Genomic DNA, 23,974 nt, shown 5'->3' on the forward strand with positions numbered 1-23,974 from the left:
TGCAAGGAGTATCAGAAATAAGGTGGGTGAACTTAAGGCGTGGATCGGGACCTGGGACTATGATGTTGTGGCCATCACGGAAACATGGATAGATGAGGGACAGGAATGGCTGTTGGAGGTTCCTGGTTACATATGTTTCAGTAAGATTAGGGAGGGTGGTAAAAAAGGAGGGGGGGTGGCATTGCTAATTAGAAATGGTATAACGGCTGCTGAAAGGAAGTTTGAGGGGGATCTGCCTCTGGAGGTAGTATGGGCTGAAGTCAGAAATAGGAAAGGTGCAGTCACCTTGTTGGGTGTTTATTATAGGCCCCCCAATCGCAGCAGAGATGTGGAGAAACAGATTGGGAAACAGATTTTGGAAAGGTGCAGAAGCCACAGGGTCGTAGTCATGGGCGACTTCAACTTCCCAAATATTGATTGGAAGCTCTTTAGATCAAGTAGATTGGATGGGGCGGTGTTTGTGCAGTGTGTCCAGGAAGCTTTTCTAACGCAGTATGTAGATTGTCCAACCAGAGGGGAGGCCATATTGGATTTGGTACTCGGTAACGAACCGGGACAAGTGGTGGGCTTGTTAGTGGGTGAACATTTTGGTGATGGCGACCACAATTCTGTGACTTTCACCTTGGTTATGGAGAGAGATAGGTGCGCACAACAAGGAAGTTTTTACAATTGGGGGAAGGGAAATTACAATGCTGTAAGACAGGATTTGAGGAGCATACGTTGGGAGCATAGGCTGTCAGGGAAGGATGTGGTGGAAATGTGGAACTTTTTCAAGGAGCAGATACGACGTGTCCTTGATATGTATGTACCGATCAGGCAGGAAAGAAATGGTCGTGTGAGGGAGCCTTGGTTGACGAGGGAGGTTGAATGTCTAGTAAAGAGGAAGAAGGAGGCTTACATAAGGTTGAGGAAACAAGGTTCAGACAGAGCAGTGGAGGGATACAGGATAGCCAGAAGGGACCTGAAGAAAGGGATTAGGAGAGCTAAGAGAGGGCATGAAAAATCCCTGGATAACCCCAAGACATTCTATGCGTATGTGAGAAACCTGAGAATGACGAGAACGAGGGTAGGTCCGATCAAGGACAGTGGTGGGAGACTGTGTATTGAGTCGGAAGAGATAGGAGAGGTCTTGAACAAGTACTTCTCTTCAGTATTTATGAACGAGAGGGACCGTATTGTTGAAGAGGAGAGTGTGAAATGGACTGATAAGCTAGAAGAGATACCTGTTAGGAAGGAAGATGTGTTGGACATTTTGAACAACTTGAGGATAGACAAGTCCCCCGGGCCTGATGGGATATATCCTAGGATTATGTGGGAAGCAAGAGAGGAAATTGCAGTACCGTTGGCAATGATCTTCTCGTCTTCACTGGCAACTGGGGTGGTACCAGGGGACTGGAGAGTAGCGAATGTTGTGCCCCTGTTCAAAAAAGGGAATAGGGATAACCCCGGGAATTACAGGCCAGTTAGTCTTACTTCTGTGGTAGGCAAAGTAATGGAAAGGGTACTGAGGGATAGGATTTACGAGTATCTGGAAAGACACTGCTTGATTAGGGACAGCCAGCACGGATTTGTGAAGGGTAGGTCTTGCCTTACAAGTCTTATTGAATTCTTCGAGGAGGTGACCAAGCATGTGGATGAGGGTAGAGCAGTGGATGTAGTGTACATGGATTTTAGTAAGGCATTTGATAAGGTTCCCCATGGTAGGCTTATGCGGAAAGTCAGGAGGCATGGGATAGAGGGAAATTTGGCCAATTGGATAGAAAACTGGCTAACCGGTCGAAGTCAGAGAGTGGTGGTAGATGGTAAATATTCAGCATGGAGTCCAGTTACAAGTGGAGTTCCACAGGGATCAGTTCTGGGTCCTCTGCTGTTTGTAATTTTTATTAATGACTTAGATGAGGGAGTCGAAGGGTGGGTCAGTAAATTTGCAGATGATACAAAGATAGGTGGAGTTGTGGACAGTGAGGAGGGCTGTTATCGGCTGCAGAGGGACTTAGATTTGATGCAGAGCTGGGCTGAGGAGTGGCAGATGGAGTTCAACCCTGACAAGTGTGAGGTTGTCCATTTTGGAAGGACAAATAAGAATGCGGAATACAGGGTTAATGGTAGGGTTCTTGGTCAGGTGGAGGAACAGAGGGATCTTGGGGTCTATGTACATAGATCTTTGAAGGTTGCCACTCAGGTGGATAGAGTTTGTAAGAAGGCCTATGGAGTATTATCGTTCATTAGCAGAGGGATTGAATTCAAGAGTCGTGAGGTGATGTTGCAGCTGTACAGGACTTTGGTTAGGCCACATTTGGAGTACTGTGTGCAGTTCTGGTCGCCTCACTTTAGGAAAGATGTGGAAGCTTTGGAGAGGGTGCAGAGAAGATTTACCAGGATGTTGCCTGGAATGGAGAGTAGGTCGTACGAGGATAGGTTGAGAGTTCTCGGCCTTTTCTCGTTGGAACGGCGAAGGATGAGGGGTGACTTGATAGAGGTTTATAAGATGATCAGTGGAATAGATAGAGTAGACAGTCAGAAACTTTTTCCCCGGGTACAACAGAGTGTTACAAGGGGACATAAATTTAAGGTGAAGGGTGGAAGGTATAGGGGAGATGTCAGGGGTGGGTTCTTTACCCAGAGAGTGGTGGGGGCATGGAATGAGCTGCCCGTGGGAGTGGTAGAGTCAGATTCATTGGCGACCTTTAAGCGGCATTTGGATAGGTACATGGATGGGTGCTTAATCTAGGATAGAAGTTCGGCACAACATCGTGGGCCGAAGGGCCTGTTCTGTGCTGTATTGTTCTATGTTCTATGTTCTAACAGAACCGTGAGTGCAGGTCAGTGACCTGCCCTTGCAATTAGGAAATGATGGATGAAAACCTCTTAAAAAAGGAAGTGAAAACTGAAATAAATCATCTTTCAGATGTTTTTGCATGAAACAGTGCTGTTATATACCAGGCCATAGGCCCCTCAAAATATTTGAAGAAGGTAGCTTAGGCAAAACAGAATTGATTTAAATACTACAGTTGAAACACAAACAAAAGAAAGCAGAACTTAGAGTAACTTAATTAGAAAACCTAACCGACCTGATAGAGTACTTATCTAATTACTAATTAACTGTAGTAACATCCCATAAAGACACTCTTTGGTAAATTCAGGCACAGATTCTTACAGGCAGGAGGGAACAACATCTCGAGAGGGATTTCAGAAGAAATCAGAGGAATTCTTTACTGAAGCTTGCAACTCTTCTGAACTCACACATCTTTTGACTGCTACAGCTCAAAAACACTATAAAGCCTAAACTTTGAGAACTGGCCATTTCTTGCTTGCTGGTTTGCTCTGGTTGCAATAACTTCACCCCCAAGTCTGGAAAGGTCAACTCTAAGCACCATAAATCCTAAAGCAGAGCATCAAACAAGACCTCATTTTCATTCCTTGTCCCATTCCTTTGGGCCTAATTCAGCCAAAAGGAGTGAAAAATGTTAAACACAAATTGAACTCAGCACAAATCAAGATTCTACTGAGTATGCTAGGTTTTAAATAAAAATCAGTATAGAAGGGATTAATTCACCACCATTAGAAATTTCTGCTAATTATACCCATTTGAAGGTCTTTGAGAAGATGTTAAAATTTAAGATAGTTCTTTTGAGCTCAGAGATACAACTATCCAAATTTCAAAATTCTGTGAACTTTTCTTGAAATGAACAAACTGGCTGTTGTATACCAATACAACTATCACACTGCACTTAAGATTTTTTTTCCAAAAATCAGCTGGAGTTATTTCTGGCATAACCTTTTTGAGGCATCAGGGATCTTGTCATCTGGCTTGAGAACTGGCAAGGGAGCTGCATTGATTCTGCCAAGGGAGGGCTACCAAACCCCATGCCAATCAGCCAGTAGTGGGCCTACATCTGGATGTTTTGACCAGTGAAAGAAAATTCTCCCCTAGTGTCACAGGAGACCCAGGGCTAAATATTCTGTCATTTTTGGTGGTGGGGAGGGGAGCATTTCTCAGGTTAGGGGTCATGGAGAGACAAGATGCAGGGATTCAGAAGTATGAGCAGTAGGTAGGCTCCCCTGTGCCCCATACCCAATCCCTTCAGGCACCAAGTCCAGTTTTGCATGTCGCATGGCAGCAAGTCCACCTGCAGCTGGGTTAATCCCAACAGGAGACTGATGCCCTCAAGTGGTCTTTAACTGACCACTCACAAGGGCCTCAAATGGCAGCATGGCTGGAAGGCTGACCATGTTCTTCCCAAACCAAACTTAATCCAGGTGGAGCCAAGAAGGTAGCAGGGCTCTGGGTGTCCCCTTCCTGCCTCCCAACCCAGTATCTCCAAGTGCAGTAGATTCCACATTCAAATTGGGTTACTCATAGCTAGTGGTTTCACACAGTTTTTTCCTTGTTACGACTAAAGTCCATTTTCAGCCACATGAATCAATCAGCAGCAAGTTCCCCTTCTTAATAACATCAAGGATTTAAAAAGAAATCTCTGCTACATCATTACATTTTTAAAATAGTGCCACATTACACTGGTTTGTGACATTTTTAGTCTTCAGCTCAAGTCTCTAGAAAGGGGCTTAAAGCCACAAGTTGCTGACTGAAAAGCAAGATTGCTGGCAGAAAGCTAAGTCTCAATGGGTACCTTCATTTGAACACTATACCGGTTCTATAAGCTGCACAGTTTGAGTTTAAGAGGATTTTAAAATCAAAACTTTAGACATACTGTTGGATAAGGAGGTTGGCATTTTGTCTAACAAATTATAAAAGCACATCTCCTTGAAACATGTTTTATTATTGAACTAGGAACAAGATTAAAGTTTTTCAAAGGACCATTTGGCAACTTGTTTGTTTGGAATATTCTTCATGTGATAACATCACATTCGATGAATACTTTGGACAAGAAATGAAAAAGACGATTGCCAAAGATGACATCATGAAAACAGGGCCCAGAGTCTACAGAGAAACAACAAAACTTTGGCAAATCGGCCAAGGGAGGACATGAATCTCTGTCAGTGATCAAAAGGGAGCTTGTACAATGATTTGTTTTGGCAGATTCCCACAGACAGAATGCTGTGAGGTAGAGAAAACCACAACATGAGATTGTTTCAGAACACCAATCGATTATCTGGATTGGTCTGAATATGTCACCAACTTTTTAAGGGAACACTATGTGCACACTTGGTTCACAAGTTTACTAAATAACCAGCTGAGTGGAGGGAAGGAAAGAAAAGGAGTAAACCCTCCATAGGACACATCCTATTACCTCATGAGACGTCCTGCTCCATGTGTTCAAAGATCTGTGGCTGGAGAATTAGCTTGTTCAGTCACTTGGAGACCCATGGCAGAAACCCCTGACCCTGAGTAGACACCATCACAATGAGGATAAGGAATAAATAGTCTGGAGAATGGAGCAGGTGAGCTCAGCTGACAGGTTCCTGCTGTTGTTATTAAATTAATGAGATTATGAGCTCTGGATTTGTTCTCTTTCCCATTTTAAATGGAAGAATCACATTAGTATATGTATCAGACATTCTGCTCCATCTTGCCAATTTTTTTTTAAGAACATGGGCAGACCAGGAATTTCAGCCTCCCCAATTTGATTTGTTTGTTTAACTCTTTGTTTTCACCTTAAATGACCCCCTCAGATTGTTTTCTTCTTCTACAGTCACTTGAGATTCCCTAACAAAACCTACACGTTCCCTTGCAGGTCGTACACTGTGCTGACTCGGAACAATATTGATGTTCTTAGTATTTGATATTGGGTCAAAATTCTGGATCCTCCTTCCTAGCAGCATATCGCTGAACGATGTTGGCTGCAGTGATTTGAGGAAGTGGCTCATTATCACCTTCTTTAGGGTAATTAAGAATGAGCAATAAATTCTGTCCTACCTAGTGATGGAACCTCATGGACAAGCAAACCTTTACTCAGGCGAAGTAATTCCGCAGTTCTGACAAAGTGTCATGCCAGTCTTGAAACGTCAGCATCTCTCTCTCTCTCTCTGTACAGATGTTGCCAGACCAGCTGAATTTCTCCAGCACTTTCTATTTTCGTTTTAGATTTGTAGTATTCCTGTTATCTTTTCACTGACATTATCTATGAGTTTCTTTTCAGCATCTTTTGTGGTCCTATCCAAATCCCGATTTTGCTTTGGTTAATACTATTTGTTTTCATTTTCCTTGATAACTTAATTTCATTGCTCCTTTTCCCTTTATCATTTTTTTTTCAAAACCTGTTTTCTAACCTCTTCATATTCTCTTCTGATGTGCTTTCTTTGATTGCTCGTGTACTTCTCATCAATTTCCATTTTATCTTTACATCTTTGTTCATCTTGGTGTTTTATTACTGAATCATATCAGAATCCCCACAGTATGGAAGCAGGCAATTCAGTCCAACGAAACCACACTCCCCTCCAAAGAGCATCCCACCCTGACCCACTTCCCTACCCGATTTCTGTAACCCTGCCTTTCCCATGGTTAATCCATCCAACCTGTACATCCCTGGGAAATTCAGCATGGCCAATCCACCTAACTTGCACATCTTTGCACTGTGGGAGGAAACCGGAGAACCCGGTGGAAACCCAGGCAGACACGGGGAGAATGTGCAAACTCCACACAGACAGTTGCCAGAGGGTGGAATTGAACTCAGATGTCTGGCACTGTGGGGAAATAGTGCTAACCACTGAGCCACTGTGCCACCCTACTACTGTTATTGTATAGTTTTTAAACAAATATCTTTAAGTGAATTTTCTCTTGATCATCACTCTAAGTATTATTTGCCATTACTGTTTGATCTCTCTGTTTACCAATCTTTTCTCCCAGTCTAACCTCCCAAGTTCCATGCTCAACTCAAGATTATTATTTTTCCAGTCTATTTCTTTGACCTTTCTATTACAGATATCATTGTGAATATTTTAGACTAGACAGAAATCACATCACAATGCAACTGGAAAATGAGCAGGGAATTCCTTTAGTATCTGGGTCATCATTAATCCTTCACTAAAAGTGGTTTACCTTGTCTTGAAACTCATTGCAATTTCTGGGATGTAGCTGTGTGCAATTTGGTTGGCACTGTTCCCTCCATCACAATAGTGATTGCATTTCAAGAATATTTTAATATGTGCAAAGCTCTTTAGGACAGCCCCTGAGGTCGTAAAAGGAAACACATCAGTGATACCCCTTGTTTTTTTTACTTAATTAAGAGTCAAGTTTGCATTTCATGCTTTCAAGTGGAACCAGGGGATTTTTTTTTTCAGTACTATATATAATTGATGTTTTGTATCTTATTTGGTACAAGAATAGCAAACTAACTATTTATTTTTGTTTGGTGATCAGAGTCAGCGGTTTACCCGGCCACAAAAATTTGTAATCTAGTTTTCTTCCCTCAACACTAGGCCGTTTCCTTCTGAAGAGATTAAAAAGCTCTAAGGTACAGTCTCATCATTTGTTGTCCATTCCTAATTGCCCTTCAAAAGATGATGGTGAGCTGCCCAGTTGACTACTACAATCCATTTGAGCAGGTACATTCACAATGTTGCTGTCAGGGAAGGTCTAGGATTTTGGTTCTGTAATATGGAAGGAATGGTAAAATAGGGTCAAGTTAGGATTAAGTTTGTGGATTGGAGAGGAACCTGACAGTGGTGATGCTTCCATGTGTCTGTTCTCCTTGTCTTTCTAAGTAATTGGATCACATGGTTGAGGGGTGGCTTTTTGATGGAATTAGATGCAATATATGACCACAGCCAGCTACAGGGGAATGTTTTCAGACATTCCTGGAATTATCAATCCTGTCAGTAATTCCTTATGTTCTGGCATTTTGTCCCCTCAGAAAGGACTGAGGGGACAAAGCTACTCTGTGTTTCATTTGCAGATTTAAGATGCTAATGGACATGTCTTGACATTTTCAGCCTATGACGTTCATTCCCTTAAGGCTTCAGTTCAGACTCAGAGATGTTATATCTACATTCCAGCTACCCTTGAGATACCAAAAGTGGTTCTTCTGGACAAGTTGAAGGCAGACAAGTTGATTAAAGTTAGACGTCAGTGGAATGATATGAGGTCATGGTAAAGTGGTGATTATGTTAGAAAAATCGAGACAATGTGAGTTGAAATCCTAGAACATGTGAATTAGGAGCTGATATAGGCCATTCGGCCCCACAAACCTGTGCAGCCATTAAATAAACTCACAGTTGGCCATGATAGGAAGTAGGTGGGAATGTGGGGTATGAGCTTTCACCCTCTTCCTCATTAAGAATCTATCCAACACGATCTTAAAAATATTTAAAGACTTTTCTTCCTTCGCCTTTCAGGAAGAGAGTTCCAAAGTTTCACCAGCATCTGTTAAAGGTAATTTCTCCTCATCTCTGTCTTAAATGAGGGAACACTTATTTTTAAAAGTGACCTCTAGTTCCAGTCTCTCCCATAAAACCTACTTTCCACATCCGCCTTGTCGTGACCCCTCAGGATCAGTAAATGTCAGTCCCAAACTGAGATTTACTCTTGCTCTTCTTGGCTGTCGAGGATCTGATCTTCCTCTTAGCAATTTCGAACCACATTGGAATGCCCAAAAATTTGTGCATTCTGCCCACATTCAGGGGCCACAAGTGAAAACTGGCTACGAAACGATTCTTGGAAAAATATTTCAAAAACAAAAGTCAGGTATAAACAAGTATGCAACATAATGCACCAACAAAAACACAAATAAAGTAAATGTAACAAGAGGCAACCATTGCTACAAAGTGGAACAAATGTTTTAAGAAGCTGACTCAAAGGTTTGCAAATGGAGAATCGTTTTATTTGATCATGCAACATAAGCAACAAAATAGGCCTCTCCCAAATTGTGCAATCAATTGAAATGCCATAGCAAGCCCACATTAAAAAGATTGTGATATTTTCAGTTGCAAAACCTGTACCATGATAAGGCAAGAACATGATGTTCTGAGCTTGACTGTGGGATCTACATGTATTGTTTAGTGAACTTGCACAAGAGGATAGAAGTCACTCTCCCCTTACTGTCCATGGATAAGACCAAGCCACTCATTTATAGAAGTCCCCAGTGCCCCAGGAATAAGTGAAACAAAATAAAGTTATCTTTCAGTGAAACAAAACTTTGGCTTCAACTCCAAGTGTTATCGAAACATACAGACTTAGCCCTCATCTAATGCATAATTATATTTGCTTGCGTTACTCTTATGTGATTCCAACCTACTTACTCACAGTCAGATTTCCCTGGACCTCTGCGAAAACAACAATATACAGTATAGATTTTTTTTAAACCACAAAATGAAAACATGTGAAGTTACGTACCCGTTCTTGGCCAGCTGTGTCCCAAATCAGAAACTTATGGAGCTCATTTCCACAGCTCACAGTCTTAGTCATGAATGAGGCACTGGAAATCAGTCCAGAATAGGCAAGACGTTAGTCTCAAAACAATGGAGGGCTAAAACTTTCGGAACAAGAGAAATATTGGAAATCTGCCAGAACTCACCCAATAGTGGGCAGAGTATTGAGATCGAAGGTGTCTTGAACAAATCGGCATACTATGCTCGACTTCCCAACACCAGTATCCTAAAACCATTAAACAAGCAAAGAATTAGATCACAGCATTATTTGGTAAGTCAAAATATTTTTTTTTAAAACCTGTTTTACAAAATGTGCTTCTAGATGAAGCAATCAAACTAGACAGGTCAAACTCCAAACCTCGTTTATATTAAATGAGTTGCTCTCAGTCTGATAGAAATGATTATGGAATAATCAAACATTTTTCTTGCTTGCGCTCCTCATTCTTTATTCCCCTCCCCTCTACTGAAGCTAAATGTGACACATCAGCTGAGATGAGCTAACACTGTATGTCTTTTCCTGGTGACATGAGACTGTTCGGTGTCTACAAGGCACAATTCAGGTGCTTATTGGAATTCTCTCAACTTGCCTGGATGGGTTCAGCTCCTACACTGAAGAAGCTTGACACTATAAGCCCACTTAACCAGCACCCCATCCCCCTCTTATTCATCAATGCACAGCGGCAGGAGTGTTTTCAAACCTCACTGGGATGGCGCATTGGAAATCAAGCCCTATTATTCTTGGAGTCGTCATAATCGTTAAAGAGTTGAAAAAGTACACAGAGCTCCTCAAGTTAGCATCCTTTCAGACTCAGACTGACTGAAAGCATAGACCAGGTTCCTGTACTTAATGAGAATTATTAGTAGTATAACAAACATATAAATTGTAACTAGAGATAAATAATTATGAATAATTAATAAATAAATAATCCTGTGAATATATAAGTTTAGGCTGTATATACTCCACTTCCTGCACATATACAAATAGAAAAAGAATGGTCTGATGGGTGGAGGGAAAGACTGGGAATACAGCTCCCTGTTCACAAGGTTTACTTGCGCTTGCTTCCAGAAAGCACAGAATAGCTGGTCCATAGTTATACAAGGTCTTTGACTTTAAAGTTCACAGCTTACAGCAACTAGAAAGGAGAAATGATTTGGCTCTCTTCAAGCTACATTTTACTGCAGAGCACTAGCAGCTCCTTTTGCTTCTGATGGTTTTTCCTAAAATATTCCCACCCCAAGCTGATCAGCTACCTGGGAGCCAATACTTATTGGCAGGCAGAAGGCCTTTGTCATTGACAACTGGTCACTCGTCCACAAACCAAATAGCTACTTGTTGTCAGTCAAACCTTCATTCTTATAAACCCTTTGATTCCAGCTCATCTACAAACTAGTCTCCCCCACTGCTTGTACAAGTAACTGTGTAAACAGCACTTTCAAAGTATGTTAAATTGCTTGTTTTTTAAAAGCACAGTAGTTCTTCAATAGTTCTCAGTTTCTTAAATCAGTTCTTTTCCCATTTCATCCCACAATCAAAAATATAAAGAAATAAGTCTGTACAGTGCACACAATGTACAAGGTGCACTGCAGCAACTCACTATGGCTCCTCTAACAGCACCTTCCAAACCTGGGACCGAGAAGGCTAAGGACAGCAGACATGTGGGTATACTACTATCTGCAAGTCAAGCACCATCCTGACTTGGACCAAAGCACTTCAAGAAGGCAGCTCAGCACCACCTTCTCCAGGTCAGTTAGAGATGGATAATAAAGGCTAGCCTAGCCAGTGACACACATATCCCGTGAGCAAATAAAGAAAAGAACTTGGATGCTCATTGAAAGTAGCCATATTGGGCCAAGTTGGATGTGGCCTCTCTTTCTTTTGTGAGCAGAACATAACTGGGCAATCTTTCACATTGTTGGGTAGATGCCAGGGTTGTAGCTATTCTGGAACAGCTTGTCTAGGGACATGATATGTTCTGGAGTGAAAGTCTTCAGTGCTATGACCAGACATTGTCAGGGCTCACAGCCTGTGCAGTGTCCAGTGCCTCATTTTTTGACAGCACATGGAGTGAAAAGTATTGCCTGAAGACTGTCATCTGTGATGATGGGGACCACTTGAGGAGGCCAAAATTGATCATCCATTCGGCACTTCTGGCTGAAGATGGATGCAAATGCTTCAGGCTTATCTTTTGCACTGATGTGATGAACTCCCCAATAATTGAGGAATGGGATATTTGTGAGGCCTCCTCTTCCAGTGAGTTATTGAACCGCCCGCCACCATTCACGACTGGACGTAGCAAGACCGATTTGCTGGTTATGGAATTTCTAAACTTGTCTAGCACTTGCTGCTGATGCTGTTTGTCGTACAAGTCACCGGTTTTGTAGCTTCATCAGATTGGCACTTTATTTTCAGGAATTCCCAGTGCTGCTCCTGGCATGCCCTCCTTATTGAAGTGCAGGTGGATTTTCAAAATGAAGTTACAACTTCAATAACTCCACAAAGACATGAAGATTTTTATGAACTATTTCTGTAAGATGAACAGTCTCAAGACATTGTATTAATTATTAGAATATATTACATGTACTTTCCAAACACGGCTGAATCACAGGTCAGGGCTACAGTCAGTAGCACTCAGCAGAAGTGCCCTCGACACCTATATAGGCAACCATCAGATCCGAACGTAAAGATCACACTGCAGAGAATGGCAAGAGTGATTCTAAAATTAGCATAAAAGTGGTGACATTGTTTCAGCCATCTGTTCATCTTGCATCTGAACGATTGTCAGTTTTCTTTCAGATGTCCGGCCTCTTCAACTGTACTTCAGAATGAACCATATGCGGACTCTATCATCTGTGGGGCAAATGATGCTCCACAGGATGGTTAGATGGGTCATTTGGAGGTCCACCTCTATGTTCCCGTTCAATTCTCTCAATGTGATCAGTGCTTTCCTGAATGACACTTCTCTATTTTGTTTCTTCGCACGTTAGGGACTCCCATACATAGCTGGATATGTTTGACCTCTTCAGGAATGCACTGAGGATATCTGTCAAATGTTTCTGCTGTCATCCTGGACATCTCAATGAATTCTGAATGAAGCAATTGATTCAGGAGTCTAGAGTCATATGGTTGACTGTCCTGCTCTATTGAACAGGTTTTGAGTGATTCGTAGCTCAAGGCAGCATAGGTTGGCTTTGGAGACGATGGTACCATTGAGTACGTCTGAGCTTGAAGATCACTGTTGCTTCAGAAACCATTCTCAAGTTTGAGGTTCTGGTCTTTCCCTCAGTCAATCAAAAGACTGAGCTGGCACATCAAAGGGATACATTGACCATTGCCTCCATCAAGAGGAGATTCCCAAATATGGAAAACAGTCCACATTTTTATGGCTTTTGTTGTTGATCCATATCTTTGTCCTTGTCTAAGCCATGTTGAACTCAGGTACTTCCAAAGGGACAATACGATTTGAACCAAGAACAGCTGAGCAATGCCATTCCATTTCAATTTCAGTCTGTTCCTTAAATGTAAGCACTTGGTTTTCTTTCAGAATGACCAGGACTGAAATTGCAATGACTGGTTTTGAAAATGACATTCTGCGAATATAATGTATACCTTTCTTCCTCAACATGACTGATTTACTACAAAGCTTTGCAAAGTGCCGAAAGCGTTTAGTGTCTGTCAATTCTTTTAAGGATGAAAAGTAGCATGGAGGTAGCAACAACTCTCTCTCAAAATAGAACTCAGGCACAGCAACCCATTACAATTTTTAAAAATGCACTGTCACAGACTGACCATCGTAGACAGAAAGAGCAAAACTGAGAATCCAGCTGAAAAAATAATAAATGTAAGTGAACAGGAAATATCCTGAATTTGGCTTACTACCAATTTCGGCATCTCATCGTCATTTCGAAATTTGTGGCTGCTTTCTGCACGGTTTGCATTTAAAAGAAATGTATATATTTTCGGGAACTTGCCAATGAGTGGCTTCTTTGAAGCAGAATTACAGCCTTCATGTTTTACTAGTATTCATAGAATAGTAGTATTCGATGAAGTGAAAGAAGTGCAGGCTAAATAGAGAAAATCAGCCTCTTTCCTCAACACACACACACAGACACACACACACACACACACAGACACACACACACACACACACACACACACACACACACACACACACACACACAGACACACACACAGACACACACACACACAATAGGGCAGCCAGGCTGAATGGCATGAGGCTAATGATGGGATGTCAACATTGTCAATTGCGATGTTTATAGTATATCATTTATAAGTCAACTCTCAGCAACTCAACTCATTTCACTCATTTTCCAGACTTCTCTTTGGAAACATTATCTAATTCTCTTTTGAAGGGCTAGATTGAACTTGTCTCCACCAGGTTCTCAGACAATGTATTCCAGATCCTAACCACTCCCGGTCTAGAAGCATTTTCCTCATGTCATCATGGCTTCTTCTGGTTATCACCTTAAATCTGTGCCTTCTGCTTCTTAATCCTTCTGCCTGCTAATAGCAATTGTTTTCTCACCTACTTTGTCCAGACCCTGTATGGTTTTCCACACCTCGAACAAAGGTCCTCTTCATCTTCCCTATCCAAGAAGCTTCCTCAATCCACCCACAGAGCTGAAGTTCCTCATCCGTGGGCCCTATCCTGTCAGTCTTTTCTGTACCCTCTCCAAATCTTCCTTAAAAAAATGATCAAAGATGCTCGAAGGCCTCATTTATAAAAGCCAAAATTCTGTATGTTTTATTTGGTACATTCTTAACCCTATCTGCCACCTTTATATAGACTGTAAAACCATAAGATACAGGAGCAGAATTAGTCATTCGGCCCATCACTTCTGCTCCACCGTTCAATCATGGCTGATATGCTTCTTCAGGAGAAAGTGAGGACTGCAGATGCTGGAGATCAGAGTCAAGAGTGTGGTGCTGGAAAAGCACAGCAGGTCAGGCAGCATCCGGGGAGCAGGGAGAATTGATGTTTCGGGCAAAAGCCCTTCATCAAGGATGAGACGTGTGGGTCGGGGAACTGAGAGATAAATGGGAGGGGCGTAAGGTTGGGGGGAAGGTAACTGAGAATGCAATAGGTAGGTGAAGGTGAGAGAGAAGGTGATAGGTCAGAGAGGAAAGTGGAGCGGATAGATGGGAAATGTGATGGACAGGTCAAGAGGGCAGTGCCGAGTTGGATGCTTGGGACTGGGATAATGTTGGGGGAGGGGGGGGAAGGGAAATGAGGAAACTGGTGAAATCCACATTGATCCCATGTGGTTGCAGGGTCCCAAGGCAGAATATGAGGTGTTCTTTCTCCAGGCACCAGGTGCTAAGGGTTTGGCAATGGAGGAGGCCCAGAATCTGCATGTCCTTAGTGGAGAGGGTGGGGAAGTTGAAGTGTTCAGCCATGGGACAGTGGGGTTGGTAGGTGCAGGTGTCCCAGAGATGTTCTCTGAAACAATCCGCAAGTTGGTGCCTTGTCTCCCTGATGAAGAGGAGACCACATCGGGTGCAACAGATATAGGAGATGACATTGGCGGTGGTTTGAGTAAATTGCTGTCAGATGTGGAAGGATCCTTTGGGGCCTTCAATGGAGATGAGAGGGGAGATGTGGGCATAGGTTTTGCACTTCCTGTGGTGGCAAGGGAAGTTACTGGGAGTGGGATGTGGGCTGGGTAGGTGTGTGGATCGAACGATAGAGAGACTTATAGGGGTGGGGAGGGAAATATATCACGGACCCCCAGAGATATATTTCCCTCCCCACCCACATCAGCATTCGAGAGACCATTCCCTCTGCGTCTCCCTCATCAGATCCATGCGCCCCCATCAGCCCACACACCACTCCCAGCATCTTCCCCGACACAGCAGGAAGTGCAAAACCTGCACTCACACCTCCCCCCCTCATCTCCATCCAAGGCCCCAAAGGATCCTTCCATATCCGACAAAAATTTACCTGTACCTCCGCCAATGTCATCTACAGTATCCATTGCACCCGATGTGGTCTCCTCTACACTGGAAACTTGCGGATTGTTTCAGAGAACATCTCTGGGACACCCGCACCAACCAACCCCATCACCCCTGGCTGAACACCCATTCCGCCAAGGACATGCAGATCCTGCGCCTCCTCCATTGCCAAACTCTTACCACCCGACACCTCGAGGAAGAACACTTCATATTCCGCCTTGGGACCCGCAACTACACGAGATTTAATCAGTTTCCTCATTTCCCCTCCCCCACATTATGCCAGTTCCAAGCCTCCAACTCAGTACTACCCTCTTGACCTGTCCATCACCTTTCTCATCTATCCCTATCATATTCTCCCCCACCTTCATCTACCTATCGCATTCTCAGCTATCTTCCCCCCAACCCTACAACCCTCCCATTTATCTCTCAGTGCCCCCGGCCCTCAAGCCTCATTCCTGATGAAAGGCTTATGCCTGAAAAGTCGATTCTCATACTCCTCAGATGCTGCATGACCTGCTGTTCTTTTCCAGCACCACATTCTCGACTCTGATGTACTTCTTAATACAATTATCCTGCCTCCTCCTCCTCCCCCTGCTACTGTTGATCCCCTTACCAATGAATGTCTTAAAGCCATTCATTCAATTATTCCCTCACATAATGTCAGGTCCGAAGTTGCTGTTTCCCTTTTAGAACTTGACCATTAGTGTTCCTCATTGGCCTTCCTGCTGCCTTTCAATGGAGATTGCTTTCTCAGCATTGGTAATAGGAGATCAATTACAAACTGGGCACTATGTGACATCTCTACTATTCAACACAAACAATTCAGGAAAGACTAAGAGCAGGAAAGACTAAGAGGAGCAAAGGACTGCACAAGCTGGGAAAAGAATAAATTTCAACAGTAAACAATGTAATGAGTCCTCATACAACACAGTAGAGGAGCAGGAAGCCAGGAAGAGAAGCAGGAGAAACAAGCCGACATAATATTTATCCTAACTTTCAATTCACTTGTCTCAGAGTACATAGAGCAGTGCTGATGGAAGCAAGACTTGCTTTACAGTCTACTAAAATCAAACTTGCTGAGTTGTAACTAAACAAATGCTATTGGAAAGAAACAACAAGAGGGGAAAAAAGAAAATCTTGGTATTCTACTCGACCTTGGAAAATGTCCAAATTAGATAAGATGGAGCCTCATTTCTAAATGTTTTGTGTCCATTTATAGGATCAAGTCAGTATGTACTGCCCATCCCTAGCTGCCCTTCAGAAGATGCTAATGACCTGCCTTCTTGAACCACCCTAGCCTTTGGGATGTATCTCGACCCACAATGCCTTCAGGGAGGGAATTCCAGGATGTTAATATAGTGACAGTGAAGGATAGATAACATACTCCTTGAGGCCACACTCGGTCAAATGCGGATTTGATGTCAAGGGCTGTCACTCTCACCTCACCTCACCTCTAGAATTCAGCTCATTTGTTCATATTTAGACCAAGACTGTAATAAGGTCAGGAACTGAGTGGTCCTGCTAGAATCCAAACGGACTATCAGTGTGTAGAGTAGCCATATGAATATATCAATTAGGAGCAGGGGGAACATCAGTCAGTCCTTTAAGCCTGCTCTGCCATTCAATAAGATCCTGACTAATCTGATTTTAACCCAAATCCACAAGCCAGAGTATTCACAAAACCTTTCACCCCTTTGTTTATAAAGAATCTATCTATCAGTGCCTTAAAATATTCTGCATCTCTTGCTTTTTGAGGAAGAGAGCTCAAATTTGTGAGAGAAAACATTTCTCCTCATTTCTGTTTTAAATGGCTGACCCCTAATTTTTAAACAGGATCTTTTGTTAGTTCTGTAAACAACCCCTTTCATCACTTTACTGTTTGACCCAGCTGGCTTCATCCTTCTTTTCATATACAGGACATACCTGGGCAATCTTCACATTGTTAGGTAGATGCCAGTGTTGTAGCTGCACTGCAACAGCTTGGTTAAGGGGTGCAGCAAGTTCTGGGGAACCAGACTTCAATACTATTGCTGGAATGTTGTCAGGGCCCATAGCTTTTGCAGTATTCAGCATTTCCAACTGTTTCTTGATACCACGTGGAGTGACTTAAATTAGTTAAGGCTAGACAACTGCTGCATAATGTAGTGAAAGGAAAAGATGGTTCATCCACTCAGCACTTCTGGCTGAAAGTAGACACAAATGCATCAGCCTTGTCTTTTGCACTGATGTGCTGTGATCACTTTGGGTATGGATGCCTGTAAAACATTTATCTCGTTTTAGTTGTTCACTTGTCCACCAGTCACAACCAAACATGGCAGACTCCAGGGCTCAGATCCCATCTAGTGTTGTGGAATTGCTTAGTTTTCTCTATGATATACTGCATCTGCTGTCTGGCCTCACCAAGTTGTCTCTTCATTTTAAAGTATGCCTCATTCTTCTCTGGCCTGCCCACCTGCATCCTTCATTGAGCCCACACTGATCTCCTGGCTTGATTGTAATAGTAGAGTGGGGTATATGCCAGACCATGAGGTTGAAAGTTGAACACAATCCTGCTGCTGCTGATGACCAGACACCGATGGATGCCAGTTTTGAATTGCTACTTCCATTTCAATTAGCATGGTAATACCACACAACCTGGTGGAAGGTATCCACAATTTGAAGACAGGATTTTGCTTCCACAAGGAATCCATAAAAGTAGTGGTCACTCCTACCAAAACTGTTGTGGAAAAATGCATATGTGACTGGTAATTGATGAGGGTGTGGTCAAATAAATAGTCGATCAATGATATCCTTTGGGGTTCATCCAGTTTAGCCAGTACTAATGGCATTGAGCCACTATTGGTGATGGGCATTGAGATCTTCCATCCAGAGTATATTCTGTACACCTGCCTCTTCAAATTGGCACTCAACAACTGTCTTATTAACTTTGAACATCTTTGCCTCCAAGTTTGGCTATAAGGGACTTCACATACTGGAAACTTAAAGAAAGCTAAGCAAAGATGGAGACTTTCAGTGCAGGGTCAAACCCTGTGGTTTCAGCAAAATGGCGTGTTAATCCCAGGTTTAACTCCTGAAAATAGGGTGCATAAACCCACTGAAGACGTTTTATTGCTGTTCCCTCAGAGAAGATCATGAATAAGTGTTGAAAGGACAATCCAGAATTAACAGGAGCTAGTCTATCCAGATCACTGCAAAACGAAGCTTCCTGGATATACATTTGTACATTCTCATGTCAGATAATACTGAAGCATTGGTTGACATGCTATACCCATAACAAAGCAGTTACTCTTTACTATTTATTTTTAGCATTTGCTTTCTCAACGTATTAACTCTGTAATGATTTTAATTCTGTTCATGCTTTAAATCCACAACTGAGAGTATAGATAAACCATAAACCCAAGGTGGGATAACCTTTACAGTGAGTCATCGATTGTTTTCTTATGATGCATGAGTCAAAATGGGTATCATGTCTGAGTGCGAGTATGTGCGTAAACAAAGGGCAACAAGTATCTAAGCCCCTTTAATCATTCTTCTTTGAATTAGAATATCTTTGAACATAAAGGACTCAGAACTCCACACACTGTAACAGAGAGTCTCGGAGCAGGAGCAGGCTATTCAGCCCTTCAGGCCTGCTCCAACATTCAACATGACAATGGCTGATCCTCTTTCTCAATGTAATATTCTCACTTTTTCCTCATACCCTCTAAAGCCTTTAAAATTGAAAACATTGATCTACTTATTTCTTGTATATATTCACAGCATCGACAGCATGCTGTGGTAAAGAATTCACTGGTTCAGTACATTTGAGTGAAGAAAGTTTTTCTCATGTCAGTCATAAATGGTCTTAAATGGCCAGTTAGGCTGAGATTGTGTCTTGGTGCCAGACTGACCAACCAGGGAAAGTATCCTCCTTATATCTAGTCTGTCCAATGCTGTTAGACTTCTTTACTTTTCAATTGGATAACTTCTCATCCTTCTAAACTCTAGTGAATACAGGCCCAGTTGAACCAATCTCTCCCATGAAGGTGGTCCTGCCATCCCCAATATTAGCCTATTGAACCTCCACTGCATTCGTTGCATGGCAAGTACATCCTAGGAATGGAGACCACAGCAGGTCAGGCAGCTTCCGAGGAGCAGGAAAATCGACGTGCTTATTCCTGATGAAGGGCTTTTGCCCGAAAGTTGAATTTTCCTGCTCCTCCGATGCTGCCTGATCTGCTGTGCTTTTCCAGCACCACTCTAATCTAGACTCACATATAGGATGGACTAGTAAGGATTTCTCTCCTGGAACATTAAAGAGCAAAATTTGATTTTAGTTACTGGCTTTAAGTTCCACCAACTGCTACGGTGGAATTTGAACATATGTCTCCAGAGCATTTGGTCAGAGTTTTCTGAACGAATGGGCCATTGATATTACCATTATGCCATTGCCACTCTCCAGCCTGGTGTCTGCAGCATCTGTTGTTTCTACAGTGTCTTAGTCTGAAACATCTCCTTTGCTACAGCAGGTTCTATACTTCAGGTTGACAATGGTCTTGTCAAGGGCTATCACTGATATTCTCTGGATCTCACAATTAGTGTCACATTCTTGCAGCAGGAAAGTTAGGGAAGGTTAGATTTCCTGGACAAAGGTTCCACATATTCAACATCTACGTCTTAAAAAGGCATCTACATTTAGCACTGGCAACACATTAGTTTCTGTTTGGAAATATTTTGGTGAGATGAGCCCAACCAGTACATGCCAAGAGGTGGAAGGCAGTTCCCCTTTGCGGAGAGGACCCTGGAAGTGATTTTCACAGAAGTGGTAATCTTTGGTCTTGTGTCACTCTTCCAAGAGAAAGAATGTTGCAAAAACCGGTCTTCCTCCAATGCAAGAGAGAAATTCACTTACTTTGAACAAGTAAGTTCAACCGTTGTTGCATCATAACAGTGGTTACTAAAGGCTTGCCACTATCACTTACACATTCAAGCATATGCAAAACACACAGACACACCCACACACAGATAGCTTGGCAAGTTTTTATTTCTCACGAACACTAACTGAAGACACCTAGATTCTTGAATGACATATCTTCTAGATTCATTGATAAAGGTAGGACTGTAACTCGTACTGATTTGCATGCGAACACATTTTTGTAGAACACAGCTGTTCCAACATTGACAAAAACACCAGTTCATCAATTATATGACTTCCTCAAGCTGAGGAAACCACAAGTGTAGGGAAAGGCTGAAATTTGAAGGTGGGCACTGTAAAGCTCAAATCCATGCTATGCTGGAGTGATGTACACAGATGAGAAATCTTCATCTGCGGACTTGGATCCACTCTTTCATCTTCAGCACCCCTCCCAACCTGACCTCAAAGAATCATTCCTTTATTTCAAAACAGAAACTTGAAAATTGTCACTTCATGTCATAATGTGTAGTATAAGGAGTGTATTGCACATTTAATGAAATGACAGCTGAAGTACTTTTTATGTACATTTGCTGAGGATCTATTGCTCACTGGTTCAGAGAAAAGAGCCCAGCCACTTCAGATCATTTATCAACATCGCCATTGGAAGGGATAGAGTCCAACATTTGTGTTTAACACTGAAGTGACATCATGCACAATGATATCACCCACATGATTGGTGCCAAGGAGAAAGAGGAGTCATGTAGCCTTTTAAACATTAAAGCTTACTGGCTCACTGTTATATCTCCTTCAAACCAAATACCACCTTGTGATTCAATGGCATGCCGACAACTGAATCCCCTATGATCAACATCCTATGGATTTCCACGAACCAGAAATTGAACTGGACCAACCATCTAAATACCAAGAGCTGGCCAGCGACTAGGAATTCTATGGGGCTCAGTCACTTCTAATTCCCAGTCCCTGCCCACTACCTACAAGGAGTGATGGAATACACTCTCCACTTAGGTGGATGCATGCACCTTCAACAAGAAGCTCAGCATCACCCAAGACGAAGCAGCATGCTTGGTTGGCACCCTGTCAACTGACTTCCTTTCCTCAAATATGATCACAATAGCAGTAGTGTTTACCATCTACAAGATGCACGGCAGGGATTCACCAAGACTCCTTAGACAGCACCCTGCAAACCCATAACCACCACCATCAGGAAGGACAAGGGCAGTTGATACAATGACAATACTGCCACCTGCAAGTTTGTCTCCAAGTCACTTGCCATTTTGATTTGGAAATATATCATCATTCCTTAAGTGTTGCTGGGTCAATATCTAGGAGCTTTCTCCCTAATAACATTGGAGTTCTATCTGCGGCAAATGGACAGCAGCAGGTCAAGAAGGCCATCTTCTCAAGAGAGCTAGGACTCAACAATAATGCTGGTCCAGCCAGCAGCCCCCACATCCTGTGAATGAATAAAAATAACTCACCAATGCTTTCAATAGCACCTTCTAAAACGCACGAACCCTACCACCTAGAAAAACAGAGTCAGCAGGTGTTTGTGAATTCTCCTCCAGTCACAGGCTCCCTCACTTGGAAATGTAACACCTTTCCTTCTATGTCTCTTGGTCAAATCCTTCCTCCCTCCAGGCAATCTCCCCCTAACAGCACTATGGGTGTACCTGCACCACCGCGGGACTGCAATGATTTAATAACAGTAGCCATATACATACAGAACAGAACAGGAGCCTTCCCAAAAGAAGGACTGAAAGCAACTGAGAGAATCACCGTCCTCAGCCATCTTAACAATGATTTGAAAGTGGAACTTGTTGAAGTCCAAGGGAATGTCACCTCACAGCCAAAGTGGCTCATTAGCAACAATAACATGAGAGAGTGATGGAGCACATTTCCATGCCTTTGCCAAGGGGAAAGCATGGTTTGCTCCTCTCTTAAAATTGCTATTTACCACGCCCGCATTACATAGAACCATAGGACCTAAACATTTAAAAATTCAGCCCTTCAAACATATTCCACCATTCAACTCAATGGATCATAGTTGATCTGCATTGATAGCAGCTGAAGACATTTCTTTTTAAATTTGTAAGAAAATAGGAATTACTGATGATATCATATGTTCTTTGACAGTGTATGGTCGTTCAATTCAGCTAGGGAACCGGTAAGTGCAGCTGGATACTATATGCTCATGTTGATTTTTCCAGCCAGCTCCAAGCAGGGAAAAGAGGGTTAACATTTCAAGTCCAGTGACCCTTCTTCAGAAATGGGAGAGTATCCAGCTCTGAAGCAGTTAACTCTGCTTTCTCTCCACAAATCTTGCCAGACCTGCTGAGTTTCTTCAACGATTCTGTTTTTGTTACTTCTTCATAGTTACCCAGTGAGTAGAAATGACCTGAAACTTAGTACAACCAGTGCAGTGGAAGCAAAGAGCAGACATTTCAAAAGGAATTTGGATAGCTGCCTGGGAATATACATTTGTAGGGATATTGAGACAAGGATGGGAGAGCTGGACAAGGGTCTCTTTACACAGTGAATGTCACATTGGTAAAACGCAACATAAAGCGAAGTCAAACGGAATAACTACACAGAGGCAATTAAAGCAGTTCGACTTTTTCGCAAACAGAGACATTTTGCAGTGACTTCACAACGTAATCTCATTGGAAATACAGGGACCTGTCAGAAACCCTCTCACGGCTCATGTTGTACCCTGAACTCCCTCAGTGTGAATTACTTCCCTGCGCTCTCACCAAAGTAGCCCGAATGATTTTAATTCGTCCTGATTTTGCAGGATCGAGATCTGCGGAGTTCCACTTTTAGCAGCTCAACTGTCATTTCGGACTGGCAGCAAGTTGGTAACGGAGCAAAAGGGGAAGTTTGTGTTAAAAAATACTCAGTGTCCCCTGCGCCCCGGGAATTGTATTAAATTGTCTTAAAAGTGATGTTTTTTTTAATTGAAATAATGAAGGGGGGTAAGGCGAGCTGCTGTCATGCTGCAGGAACAGTGGATGTGGAATTCCTCCTTGGAGACAGCATTCCAACAAATCGCCCGAGAGCAGACGCTGCAATTGTCGGATGGGGGCCAACGGAGAGAGAGAGAAACTTCAGTGTCTGGAAGAATCCAGTCTCCAACAAAACAAAAGCGGCCGTGGATAGACTCGAAACAGCGAGGAATGGCAGAGGTGTCGACACCGCCAAACAGCAACACGCACAGACAGAAATCCGTCTGTATCCCAGCAGCGAGACACCACCAAGGGAAGTAACGGGCATCTTTTAAAAACTTCTTTTGTTTTAAAAGAGTACACAGAACTCAAACGGGAAATAAATTCGGTCCATCTTACTCACCCCAAGGAGACAGACTTTCAATTCTCGAATAGCCATCATCAGTTGAAGGGTTGTGTCATGCTATTTGCAGGCTGGGTTGACCCAGTTCGCTGTTCACACGTTACCTCCTATAACCCTACAGGCAGCCAGCTCCCCTCAGAGTGAACGGAAACTTCTGCAATTACTCTCAGCTCTGGATCATCACGTGACACTGAGGCTTCTTCCACAGCCCTGCTCAGAATCCTCTCCCAAATTCACTCAAAATCCCTCATTCCAATTGCAGCACAGCGTCCTTGCTCCACTTCACACAGAGCAGAATATCATCACTTCAAATCAAGTATCTTCCCTGTACTGCACTTAAAGAGCATTCTTTTTAACGTATTAGTAGGTTAACCATTTCCAGTTTTCTTTCTAGCTAAATAAATTATTTTATCGAA

The 23,974-nt window shown here is 42.7% G+C and overlaps 1 protein-coding gene across 2 annotated transcripts in view; it reads right to left on the reverse strand.

Moving 5' to 3' along the window:
• Positions 1–23,710, reverse strand: part of rab31 (RAB31, member RAS oncogene family) — an 84,031-nt gene extending 60,321 nt beyond the window's left edge. For both annotated transcript variants that reach the window (XM_072569849.1, XM_072569848.1), the window contains exons 1-3: positions 23,559–23,710; positions 9,474–9,553; positions 9,293–9,374 (exon numbers count right to left, since the gene is read on the reverse strand). In XM_072569849.1, the coding sequence (XP_072425950.1) occupies positions 9,293–9,374; positions 9,474–9,553; positions 23,559–23,597 (201 nt within the window). In that variant the 5' untranslated portion in view covers positions 23,598–23,710. The remainder of the gene's footprint in view (positions 1–9,292; positions 9,375–9,473; positions 9,554–23,558) is intronic.
• Between the last annotated feature and the right edge of the window lie 264 nt (positions 23,711–23,974).

This window comes from Chiloscyllium punctatum, chromosome 5 (assembly GCF_047496795.1).
Source record: "Chiloscyllium punctatum isolate Juve2018m chromosome 5, sChiPun1.3, whole genome shotgun sequence".
Lineage (NCBI taxonomy): Eukaryota > Metazoa > Chordata > Chondrichthyes > Orectolobiformes > Hemiscylliidae > Chiloscyllium > Chiloscyllium punctatum.